General features: G+C 46.8%; 1 protein-coding gene across 1 annotated transcript; it reads left to right on the top strand.

Annotated features, from left to right (window-relative positions):
* Positions 1 to 359: 359 nt before the first annotated feature.
* PRPS1 (phosphoribosyl pyrophosphate synthetase 1) lies at positions 360 to 12457 on the top strand. Its single transcript, XM_048318777.1, has 7 exons — positions 360 to 641; positions 2812 to 2995; positions 3338 to 3436; positions 5065 to 5189; positions 6915 to 7088; positions 7879 to 8038; positions 10352 to 12457. The coding sequence occupies exons 1-7, from the start codon at positions 520 to 522 to the stop codon at positions 10442 to 10444; spliced, it is 957 nt and encodes a 318-aa protein (XP_048174734.1). The 5' UTR covers positions 360 to 519; the 3' UTR covers positions 10445 to 12457.

Raw genomic sequence — 12457 nt, 5'->3', positions numbered from 1 at the left:
CCGCCTTCCCCCCCGCGCGCTGGCAGCCATCATGGCCGCCGGGGGGGCGGCTGCCGCCGCCGCGGCCACGTGGGGCAGGGCCGGTCGCGCGCTCCGGCCGAGGCCGTTCTGGCCAATCGCAGCCCAGGCTGCCAGGCAGGGACCAATCGCAGGCCACCTCCTGCGCTAGGCCCCGCCCCCAGCGGGCGGCCGCGCGCACCTTCCCTCGCCCTCAAGGAGAGGGCGGTGCCCCAAGCCACGCCCACCACTGCTGTGCGGGCGAGCGGGACCCCGCCCCCTGCAGCGGCGGAGCCAATGGGAAGCGAGCGGGGGCGTGTCCTCGGGCAGAGAGGCTATAAAGGGTTGGTGCGGCAGGCGGGAACGGGTAAGATGGCGGCGTAGGGGCGACTGGCGTGACCTGTACCCACCGTGCCGCGTCCTCGCAGGAGGCGGGCGGGTCCCCGCGCGGCAGCCGCGGGCACTGCGTGGCGGAGCGACGAGGAGGAGGGGAAAAAGGGCGCCGCTGCCGCAGCCGCCGCCATGCCCAACATCAAGATCTTCAGCGGGAGCTCACACCAGGACCTGTCCCAGAAGATCGCCGACCGTCTGGGCCTGGAGCTGGGCAAGGTGGTCACCAAGAAGTTCAGCAACCAGGAGACATGGTGAGTCGGGGCGGGGCGCGGCCGCACTATAGCTCCCGGCGGGCCGCGCGGCGCTGCGGTGCTGGGCACGGCGCGGCCTCCGCGCGGGGGTTGATGGGGGTTGTAGTTCGGGGGCCGTGCGGTCGGGCCCAGCAGCGGAGCCGCGCTCAGAGACACCCCCGGAGCGCTCTCGCCGGGCCCCTGCTGGCCCAGAGCCCTCGGGTGCATCGCGCACGGCCCCCGCGGGCAGAGCCGGGTATCGGTGCGGGGCTCCGCCGGGCCGCGGTGCGCCCCGGGAGCCATGTGCGGCCCGGGCCGTGTCTCCAGCGGCCCCCGCTGCACGCCGCCGGCCCCGCGCGGGCTCCCACCGCCGCGTTTGGGGCTTCCCCCGCACGCGGGGTTCCTGAACCTGGAGGATTTGTGTGACCTGGCCGCTGTGGCAAGTGTTGGAGCGGTGGAATTCCCCACCCGGAGCTTACCTCTTCCACCCCAAAGACGCGAGCTGATGGGATGGCACCTCTCGGAGTTACACATACACTGATTGGGCTTTTTCGTGCCTAGAGCTAAACCGTGATGACTTGAAGCTTGATATTTTTGTGCTTAGTATGTAGCTGGTATCTTTAAGCTACTCTGAAGACTTTCAGAGTCTTAAAAAGTATTGATAGAATTCTTGAGGAAAGAGAAGAGGCTCACACCTCCGTGCATCCCACGACGCATTTGCAGTCATGCAGTCTGTTTCGCTCAAGCTCTGAAACCTAACATTTGCCTTGTGTTATGTATCTGTGCTTTAAAAATCTTGCTGCCATCCTACGTAAAGATAAAAAGGAGATTTAAAGTTGTTCAGGGCTCCTGAAGCTTGTTTTAGTGAGTACACTAACCGTGTATACACCACAGAGTATAATATGAAGAACCTTGGTTGCTTCAACCCACTCCTTTTGCAAACAGTAATTTTTTTTTTCCACGAAAATCCAGGATGTACGTGTGACGTACAATATCATGTTTCTCTTGCACGGGCATTGATTGTAAAACCTCAGTGGTAGTACAAAGAGTTGTGGAGGAGTTAAAAAAAGTTCCGTTTGATTTACAGCCCTTGCACTGTTCCCGTTGTTCTTTATTAACTGCTCTTACCCATCTAGTTGGCTGGCTGGCAGATTCCTATGTCAGTCAGTAATTTGACTTGAAGACTTAAAAGACATCTTATTTACCCCAATAAACTGACACCAGGTGCTTCCCCGAAAGAGTAAGACTGTTTTAACAGAATAATTCATAGCCATTTTTGTACCATAAATGTCTTAAATCACCCGAATATTGGAGATGACACTTGGGGGCTAACTGCTGTTAATCAGACACTTACCCAGCAGAGAGTTCTCATTGACTGAAACTCTCCATGAGAGATGGATGCATCCTGTAAGTCAGTGTGCAGTAAAGATGACAGCAGCTCGCTGATGGATGTTGAGCAGTAAGGCTATAAATAGATAACAGTCATCAAAAAAAGTTGGAAGAAGAGATCAGAAAGGTCAGAGAAGGAAATAATAAAATCAGAACTTACCCTGAGGGCTTATACAAGTGAAGTGGTTTCTTTTCCACTGTTTCTGGTGCAGGTGTCTCCATACGTGCACTGGAGCTGGCATTTTGCTGCTGGCAAACAGGACCTTTGGCTTGTATTCAGGGATTAGTGTGCATTGCATCCAGGAGGAAATTAACCCCAAAAGCCTTTCCAGAGTGAAGTGCTGGAGTGCTTCTCTGCTGGAGCCAGTGAATGGCTGTTATGACTCTCAATCTGATAACTGGCTGTGGTGTTGCTTTGGTAGCAGTTTGACCCCACTCTGTCTGGTAATTGGCTGTGGTCCTTGCTCCTTTGTACACTGCTGCTTTTAGAGGTAGCTGTGCTTGTGAGTCCAGGGGAACAGGGCCTGCTCTGGGGTGTTTACATGCTCAGCTTGCATTGAGATCGAGAGTACAGGCTGAGTGCTTTTAGCTTTACTGGCTGGACCATTAAATCTGATCAGTGAGCGCTGTAAAATAGCCACTGAGCAAATAAACAACAGTGTTCCTGCTCAACAGCCTTGATTATGTGGCACTGTCACCCACAGACCCTTGGGAGTGCAGTGCCTTGGTTGCTCTGCAGGCACGGGTGATGGCTGTGCTATAATTTGTGTTTGGCTACAACTCTGTTCTCATCTGTTTCCAGCGTGGAAATAGGCGAGAGTGTTCGTGGGGAGGATGTCTACATTGTGCAGAGCGGCTGTGGGGAGATCAATGACAATCTGATGGAGCTCCTCATCATGATAAATGCCTGTAAGATTGCCTCAGCCAGCAGAGTCACAGCTGTCATCCCCTGCTTCCCTTACGCTCGGCAGGACAAAAAGGACAAGGTAAGGCATGGGGTATAGGTTTCTACAGGGAAGTTAAATATACACCTTGAAAGTCCTGACTGCTGGAGAAGATTTAAATGCAGTTTTGTTGCCTCCTCTGCATATGCAACTTCCTTTCAGTTCTTTAAACTTCAGGATACTGGACTGCAAAATGATCTTTTCATAAAGATCTAGTTCTTCATGAAAATATACTAAAGTCTAGTCACTAGCTGATGCAAAGATGCAATGTTAATGAGTGCTCCTTTTAGTAACTGCTTGTGAATCACTGCCTGGAAGCAGAAGGCTGACATCTTGATGAAGGAGTTGAACTTGTCTTATACTGTCTTTTTTTTCCTGTACTAGAGTCGAGCTCCAATCTCTGCCAAGTTGGTTGCAAACATGCTCTCTGTGGCAGGTGCAGATCATATTATCACCATGGACCTGCATGCATCTCAGATTCAGGTAGGAGCAAAAATCAGGAAAGGATTTAACCGCTTCCACTCTGAGCCTCTTGACTGCTTTACAAGCTTTCCAGTCATCTGCTTTTTTGAGGCACAGCAGTGATCAAGACTGGGGAATTTGGGACTGGATGGGGAGGTGGATAACAGGTTAACTTGTAAATGAAAGTATGGTTGTTCATGATCAGACTGAGTGTATTGAGTCTTATGTAAATGAACTAGGAAATGATCACTACAGCTTTGTTGCCACACAGTGCCACTGTGTATTCTTCACTAGACCTTTGAGGAATGTGAGGCAGAGAGTGTCCTTAAATTCTGAGTGGAGATTTCTGATACTTAGTGTGTTGTCTTGGAGAAGTGAGCAGTTAGTTCTGCCCTCGGGTGTCCTGGCACAGCTGCTTTTGTGGGTTTAGCTGACCAGGACGATGATCTGATAGCTTGCCTCTGGCAAGACGGGCAATCCCACTTGTTTCCATTCAGTGCCACCCTCTCAGATAAGCTGGGTTTGGTTCTCTGCTGTGCTGGTGGTGAATTGAAAGTCATTCATAGACTTTGTTGGCTTATGAACAGAATATCTCGCAGAGCAACTTAAGTCTTGACCTGGGCTGTGTAAGAAAAATGGCAAGAGTATTTGCCAGGGAGAGGAGGGGCTGCAAGCTGTATTTGGTTTTGTTTGTGTCCACCTTGAGCAAGTGCTCAAGACCAAGAAACCCAACTCAGTGCAACTGAGAGGGGTGTGACAGAGGGAAGACTGTCTCTTGTATTGTTGCAAAGGGTAAGGTAGCTACTGCCTGGTGGCTGGCTGTCATTGTGACAGCTGGAAGTGCAGTCATTCACACTTCAGTATGATTTGCCCAGAAATACTGTCTCAGATGAAAAAAAAAAAAACCTGTGGGGGCACAGCTGAGAGGAGTCTCAGAAAGAGCATGAAATAACTGAGCCCAAGGGGGTCCCCCTCTTCCTTAAGAGCTTGGAGTTGATGAGTGCCATGGGGCTGACCTTGCAGCAGCAGCGGTGAGATTTAATGGGATCATTTGTGCATACGTGCTTCCAGCATCGGAATGAAGGTGAGAAGGGTCTGTTATCCCTGTACCTTGAAGCATTCCTCAAAAGTAGCTGCCCCCCACTCTCCTGCTTGCTACTCCAGGGTTAGCTTCAGGCATTCAGTGACCTTTGAGGTTTGCCTGGAGATGTCTGCAGGGTCACTGTAAAGTTATGGAACCAGCTGCCTTAGTTTAAAGACAGATGTTGCTCAAGCCTATTTTGTAGATGTGAATAGTTTGGGTAATGAGCTTTAAAGACTGACTGTAAACAAGCAGCCAGCTGCTCTGGAAATGAGTGCATTTGATGCAGGCTTTCTGCACCCCTTAGGACAGAACTAGTTTCATTTTGTGGAGGTGTTAGATGTAAAGTGTTATTTTATGCTGCTGAACTATTTCTGGCTCTGAAGACTTCTTACATTACTATTCTGTGTATCCCAAAGACTACTGCCCTTACATCAAGGGAAGTAAAAAGGAAAGCTGAAAGCTGTGGAAAGGTGATGACTGCATGCCTGATCATATAGAAGGCTTCTTGCAATTGTTTCTGGAGTGTGACTTTCAGCTACATCTGTTCCTGTTGTCTTCCTTGCAGGGTTTTTTTGATATCCCTGTTGATAATTTATATGCCGAGCCTGCTGTACTGAAATGGATCAAAGAGAATATTCCAGAGTGGAAGAACTGCACCATTGTTTCACCAGATGCTGGTGGAGCCAAGAGGTGAGCTGTCAGACAGGTAGCTTGGGATGCTGCTTCTGTGTCTACTTCGGTTCCTAAGAATACTTGAGACCCTATTTTTAAAACATGTTCTTTCTGCCAGTTCTGCCTTCTCTCAGACAGTCTGGGACAGCTGGTGAAGAGTGGTCAGATATTCTTCCTAGGGAGTGTTTAGAAGGTTTCTTGGGCTGCATGGAGGATTAAATAGCTTCTGGAATCACAGCTGCATAGGTAGGAATTGCACAACAGCTACATCCTGTGGACTAAACCAATTTGTACAGGAGTATTTATGCCAGTTGAAGGAGGAAATAGTGTAGCTTACAGCCCTATGCTAAGGAAAGGTTACTGCTGCTGATTAATGATACATTCTTATCCAGGCTGCTTTCTTTGCAGAATTAAGCTTAATCTGTTGAGGCATTTTCTTACTTTATTACTCTGGATTTGACTATCTAGCTGTGATTTAAGTCTGCTGCTGCTCTTCATCTTCCCTGAGAGTGAGGAAGATAGATGGTTCTATATGCAGCATATGTTATAGCACGTTTCTATTTTGAAAGCCTGACAATCTCCCATCTCCCTGCCAACAGACATACCAGTTTTTGGGCAGCTCAGAGTGTTCTCAGGTGCTTTTTAGGAGAAACTAGGCTGTTCCTTGATGCTTCTGTCTGAGGGCTACATGTGGACAGTAAAGGGACACAGATGTGCTCTTTAATCGAGGACCATCACACCAAAATGTTGGTGTGTGCTGATCTGATTCGTGTGCCTCAGAATGTTTTAAGTGGTGTGTTACAAGCAGCCAAGAGACACACTGTAGTCACTATATGTCTTCTGTAGCTTTGCTGTGGTCTGTGTGTTGGGCAGGACCTTCTGTATATTCAGCTATTTCTGTGGCTGGTTGCATAACACAGTATATGAAATACCAAACCAGCCAGATATAATCTGACTCATGAAAAAATCTGCTCAAAAGCCTCTTATACTGAAATGTGTCGATCTTGGCTGGTGCAGTATTTTATGGAGATACGCAAAGCTAAATACTTCAGTTTAGTTTAATAGTCTTGTGTAGGACCCCCAGGATGATAAGTCTGATCTAGTGGGGCTAAGAGTTTGCTTATCTAAAGTGCAGAATTTCCTGGGGGCATGTGTGTTTTATTCCTTCCACTCTTAATGCTTTTAAACTCTTTATTACTCATCAGTATCAATATATAAAGTTAAGATCCCTCTAGTAAGGTTGTTCTGCAGTCACTTGAGTGGAAATAAATTTGAGGTGGTGTATTTGCATTTGCTGGATGTGTAATCCTGCCATAATCTGTGCCAGCACTTGTGTGCATGATGATTGAGTGCTTACAAGAGTGAAAGTAGAGCCCTGTCATAGCACTGCTTAAGCCTTTCCAGTGTAGTGTTACAAAGATGACAACTGTCCAAGTGTTTGGATCACTTCAGGTTTGCTGACCTTGCTGGTTAAGGTTTGTTTATCTTAAATGCAACCTAGTTTACAGTGGTCATGATGAAAGATGAGATCTATATGCTGTCACTGAGAGAGATTAGATCAGAGATTGCAGTTTAGCTGCTTGAAGGGAAACTAAGGTGGCAGAGTGCCTTTTATTAATTGCTTGGGAGCAGTAGCAGATGTGGTGACAGCTCCTCTTAGTGCAGTGTGCTTGATATTGAAAGAGCTTTGATGGAAGCTGCTGTGTGGAGTTAAGTGTTGTTTGGAAACTGTTCTCTCTTCAGAGTGACCTCCATTGCAGATCGGTTGAATGTAGACTTTGCCCTCATTCACAAGGAGCGCAAGAAGGCCAACGAGGTCGATCGCATGGTGCTGGTGGGGGACGTCAAGGACAGAGTGGCCATCCTGGTAGATGACATGGCAGACACGTGTGGCACCATCTGCCACGCTGCAGACAAGTGAGTGGGGCTGACTGCTGCCTTCCTAATTCAGGAACCTGCTCGTACTGAACACTGTGGAATGAGTTAAGCAGATTATTTGCATGTTGAGTTTCACAAGGTCTCCTGCAGTTTCTTGATTATTCGTGTCATACAAAATAAAGGAAGAAAACCCAGTTAAAGTTCTTGCAGTGGGAATAGGCAGAAGACCATGGTTGTCTTTTTTTTAATTTGAAAAACGTCTCTGTTGAAAATGGACTGTCACTGACCATGCCAGGTAGAACTAAGTGTTGTCTGGTCCATCAGCTGATTTTGTATTAGAAATAAGCTTTGCAAACTTTGATATTGTTCATGCCCTTTACACTAGAAACACCAATATATGTGAGACTGTTAACTATGAAATACAGTATTAAATATTAGCTACAATTATTATTAGCGACAAATATTAGCTATAATATTTAATATTGCATATTAAATATTTCATACTGTATTAAATACAGTATTCAAGTATTAACACACTATTAAATATCTGCTGCCTTGTGTAGGCAAAAATTACAGGAGGTGATTTGTATGATCTGGTCCAAATATTCCAGAGCTAAGAACAAAGGGTTTTTTTCAGTGTGTGCTTTGCCTGTGGTGGATTTCATGGGACCTGTAAAACTGTTTTCTTCCCCCAAGTCAATAGAGAGGGGGAATCAAAGGTAGCCTGTCCCCTAAGCACATGGTGGTGTGTCCTGTCATTCTTACCATGTGCCCTACACTAATGTCAGCTTAATACTTGCTGAGAATTACTCATCCTTCTCCTTTACAGGCTTGTGTCAGCTGGAGCCACCAAAGTTTATGCCATCTTAACTCATGGGATCTTTTCTGGGCCAGCAATTTCCCGGATCAACAATGCCTGTTTTGAGGCAGTTGTAGTCACAAACACAATACCCCAGGAGGACAAGATGAAGCAGTGCCCTAAAATCCAGGTGAGTATCTATTTTCTGTCACACCTGGTGGGCAGTAGCCTCGTCTGTGCACCTGTTGGGGGGGAAAACCCCACAATAAATACTGTGTAGTGCGAACTGTGGTTCTGTTGGTACTGCCATCAGTGTTGGCTAGTTCTCTTGGCCCTATTGCTGTGGGGTAACAGATGTGTTACACTGATATAAAACGGCTTCTGTTCCACACTGTCTCAAACAGTTCACTAAAAGATCTTTTTTTTCAGGGCTTGTTTTACCTAGATCAGGTGTCTGATTTAATGGGGCTACAATGTAGGCAAGTAGTTGGATGTGTGCCCTTTGGAGGAGTGATGTGCTGATGATGTGCAATGCTGAAACAGAGGTAGACAGGGACTTCTGATGCTGGTGCTGACAGCTTTGTTGTATATCTGTCACTTCATGCCCAGCCTTTGCCATCCATATGAAAGCTAAAAGCTGATCATGAGTCCCAGAAGCTGCTGTTCAGCCCGTTGTCAATCCGCTCATCCAGTGTACTCTTCTTGAGTTTGCCTGTGAGGATTTCACAAGAGACAGTGTCAAAAACCTTGCTGAACTCAACAATATCCATGGCTCCCCCCTCGCCCATCCAGGCAGTTGCTTCATCATAGAAGGTGATTAGGTTGGTTCAAGCCTGATTTACCTTTGGTGAGTCCATGCTGACTATTCCTGATCATGTTCGTGTCATCCACGTGCATAGAGATGGCTTCCAGAACAGTGCTCCATCACCTTTTGAGGGATTGGTGTGAGGCTGTCTGGCCAGTAATTCTGGGTTGGCTTTGCTTTCTTCCAGTCCTCAGGCACCTTTGCTGATCTCCAGAACCTTTCAAAGTTGGTCATGAGTGCCTGGCTGTAATGTCTGCCAGCTCTCTCAGTACTCATGGATGTATCCTGTCAGGGCCCATGGACTTGTGGGTATCAAGTCTTTCCAAGTGTCCTCTAACCCAATCCTCCTTGACTAAGGAAAAGTTCTCCTTCCAACATTCCCTTACCCTGGTCTCCTGTTTGTCAGTGCAGACTGATACAAAGAAGGTGCTCACTAACTGCTTTCTCTGCATCCTTGGTCACCAGGGTCCCCCTTCCCTTTAGTAACAGGCCCACATTATTATTAGATTTTTCCAAATACATCAATAACAAGAGGAAAACATTCTTGTTTTCCCTGACATCCTTGGCCAGATTTAATTCCAGGTGGGCCTTGGCTTCACAGCACAAATACCTAGGACACAGGCATTTGGAGAAGTTCTGGCACTACTCAGACTCAACCAGTACTGTGGTGTGAGGGTAGAAGCTTCCTCACTACTGGGCTGCTGGTGAAAGGGAAGCTGAGCTGATTGAAGCTGCAGTCAATTTTAAGCTGCTTTTGGAAATATGTTATAAGCTGATTTCAAGCTGCTGTTGGGTTGTATTTCTTTCAGTATCTGGATGATACTCCTGCAACATCTAAAACATGTCTGGTGCTTTACGTTGTTTCCAAGCTCCACACTGCAGCTGGTGTAGGCAAAAATGTTAAACTGGCAACCTCTGTGTAAATAGCTGTAGCCAAAGATTGCAGTGGAGCGGTTTTCCAGGCTCTCCTTAAATACCTCACTTTTACACACTGATGTTTGATGTTGAGGAGCACAGAGCTAAAGGATTTGTCACAAGTCACAGGCTTTACTCTGCAGCTTGTTGTTTTTTTCTTCCCTTCAGAGAACTTAACCAGAAGATAAAAAATATTAAGTATCGTTTTCACTTGGTTTCCTTAATGCAGCATGAATGTGGTGGTTCTTACTAGACTACGTATATTGAAGTGCTTTAGCTGTGGGGATTCAGAGCTGGATTTGGCTGAGACTTGACTTTCCCTCCTGGTACCTGTGTGACCCCACCAGATGGAGCCAGCACAGCGTCTGGGAGCTGAGCTGCAGCACAGCAGCTTCATCTCTCAGGCTGCTGGCAGCAGTGGTAAAACCTCTTGGCTCAAGGGAAGTGATTTCATCTTGATTTAGACTGCCCTAACTTCTCTGCACAAAGTGAATACGAGTTGTGTGGTAAACAGGCTGAGCCTAGGGAGTCTGAGCAAAGCAAGGCGATGGTAGACCATAACTCTGACAGACCAACTACAGTATTTGTAGTGCTATTTGTAGAGTATCTTCGGGCTTATATGTAATTAAATCCTAATCCTGTGTAGAAGTAATTTGTCTGCATCTGGCATGTTATAAATGTGGGTGATGAGTTTATTCTTTAGGTTCTCCCTGATTTCCCAGGCAGTCTTTCAAGCTTGATGCCTTTTCTCAATGGCACTGATGCATCTTTCTTCCCTTCCAGGTGATTGACATCTCAATGATCCTTGCGGAGGCCATCAGGAGGACTCATAATGGGGAATCCGTTTCCTACCTATTCAGCCATGTCCCTTTATAACAACAGATGTCAGCTGCTGCTTGTATGGCTTTTTTTTTTAAAACCAAAAGTTGTTCAGCTTGTTGTAAAGTTCAGTAGAAGACTCTGCTTGTTCCAGTGCAGTTCTCCACAGCTCCTGCTTAAGTCAGGCTTACTGGCTCTGTTCCCAACACTGGGAGGCTGGAGGGGGAAAGCTCTTCTCTGTAACAGCCAACTCCACCAGCACCCTGTGCATGGAGCTGATCAGTAGCACTGACTCAATTCTGCAGGTCTGTGGAGAGCAGGACTGACACATGGCTAATTGCCACAATTATTTTGAGGGGGGGAGGGAGAGGGTTTGTCTGTGGGCAGGGTTAGATGATCTGGCATGCACACCCTAAATTGTTTGGGAAGTAGAGCTCTCTAGGACATGTTGATCTGGATCTACAGCAAGAGCCCAAGAGACTGCTGGCTGTCTTACCACTCTGTACCTGACAGAGCCCTTGGAGAGTGGTGGGGAAGGCTTGTGTCTTGGCCAGGCTTGACCCTTGGTGAAGCCCTAGGGGACACCTAGGAGGTGGTTCCGCTACGACTTCCTCCCATGAAAGGAGATCAGTGTAGCTTGCAAACTTGAATTCCTTGTAATTGTTGATGAAATTAAATGCCCTTTAGTGTGCTACACAGCAAAGTGAGGATGAGAGCAGCATCTGTGCAGTGCTGTGTTAGCTTAGGGAGGAAGGTGCATCCTGGGCAAGTGTTGTTTTCCAAAAACTCTTGACGTAGGGAACTTGGGATGGTTGTGTGCTTTGGTTTCTTAGTGCAGGCTAAAACCAGCTTCTCAATTTCACAGCTTCCTGTTAGCCTTGCTAGCTAACTAGAGGACTGCTGTCATGTACTGCAGCTGCACCTTGACCTGCTGTGCAACCCCCTGACCCTTTTTTTTTTTTTTTTTTTACCAGTACAGTAGTAAACAGAGCCTCTTTATCCAACAGCAGCAGGATTGTTGCATCTAGCAAGTGCCTGCTCAGATGCTGGGGTGACCTGAAACACAACAGCTTTGTGTCCAGCTGGCTTAGCCTCTCATTCATTGCCTGTTAACAGTCCTGTTATCCTATAAGTTACTGACACATCATTTGTCCTGCTCAATTGTCTGCCTTTCCTTGAAAGCATTGCTTCTTGCAAAATACCTTAAGCTAAGGAGCATGGCAGGTTGCAGGACAACAAAACCTGAAGGAACCCTTGGAGTGGGTCTGATGCGTCTCAGGAGTGTTTATGGCAATGGGTTGAAGAGGCTGGTGATCCATAGTACAGGGAAAACAGCAGATTTAACACCAACCTGACAGGCCACAAAGTGCCTGAAAAAAATACCAAAACTAGAGCTGGCTGAGGCTCTTGGATGTAAGAAGTATCATCTGAAACTTGAATACTTAGAAAATGTACCAGACAATCGTAAGGTAAACTGCTAAGTCTCTCTTGAACTCTTATGGTTTATAGACCAAACTGTTTTGTTCTGGTTTTGTTTTGGTTTTTGGGTTGGTTTTTTTGTTTGTTTTTTTTTTTAATAAGCACTCCTCTTTTATATGTTTTTGAGCTGGAGGAAGGGAAAAAGGGAAAAGAAGGAACTTGAAATTACTTTCTAGAGTAACCAGCATGACTTTGAGGGGCTGGGGTGTAAGTGGAACTAACTGAAAGATGTGGTTAAAATCTAGGGAAGTACTTCTTTAGCTGTGCCTTTTACTGAAGACTTCTCTCCCTTCCTAAACTCCTGTCCTGTGGCAACGTTAACACTTCTATTAGTGTAGAGCTTTTCTTTTTGTATAAGAATTGATGTTTGTCTGGAAACTGTGCATCTCTTGCTTCTTTGCTTTGCATCCTGCACTGAGCTCTCCTGAGAGTCTGTGATCCCACCTCCTGTATGGGAGCCCCTGCTGCCATCCTGCTGCTGCTCTGAGAGCCAAAAGCCAGGAAATCAGAGCAGCGCTGGGAGGATTTTCAGCAGCATTTGTGTTTAAAGTTAAGACCTGATGAAGGAATTAAACTTTTATTTAAAAACCA

This window comes from Corvus hawaiiensis, chromosome 14 (assembly GCF_020740725.1).
Source record: "Corvus hawaiiensis isolate bCorHaw1 chromosome 14, bCorHaw1.pri.cur, whole genome shotgun sequence".
NCBI classification, from domain to species: Eukaryota; Metazoa; Chordata; class Aves; order Passeriformes; family Corvidae; genus Corvus; species Corvus hawaiiensis.
Note: the sequence above shows the minus strand (reverse complement) of the source record. Positions and strands in the feature narration are given on the sequence as shown.

What these genes read in the sequence shown, in the direction of transcription:
- PRPS1 (XM_048318777.1), top strand. Translation starts at nt 520, where the DNA reads ATGCCCAACATCAAGATCTTCAGCGGGAGCTCACACCAGGACCTGTCC. An exon ending in GATGCTGGTGGAGCCAAGAG is followed by an intron (nt 5,190 to 6,914) that starts GTGAGCTGTCAG and finishes TTCTCTCTTCAG; the next exon opens with AGTGACCTCCATTGCAGATC. An exon ending in ATCTGCCACGCTGCAGACAA is followed by an intron (nt 7,089 to 7,878) that starts GTGAGTGGGGCT and finishes TCTCCTTTACAG; the next exon opens with GCTTGTGTCAGCTGGAGCCA.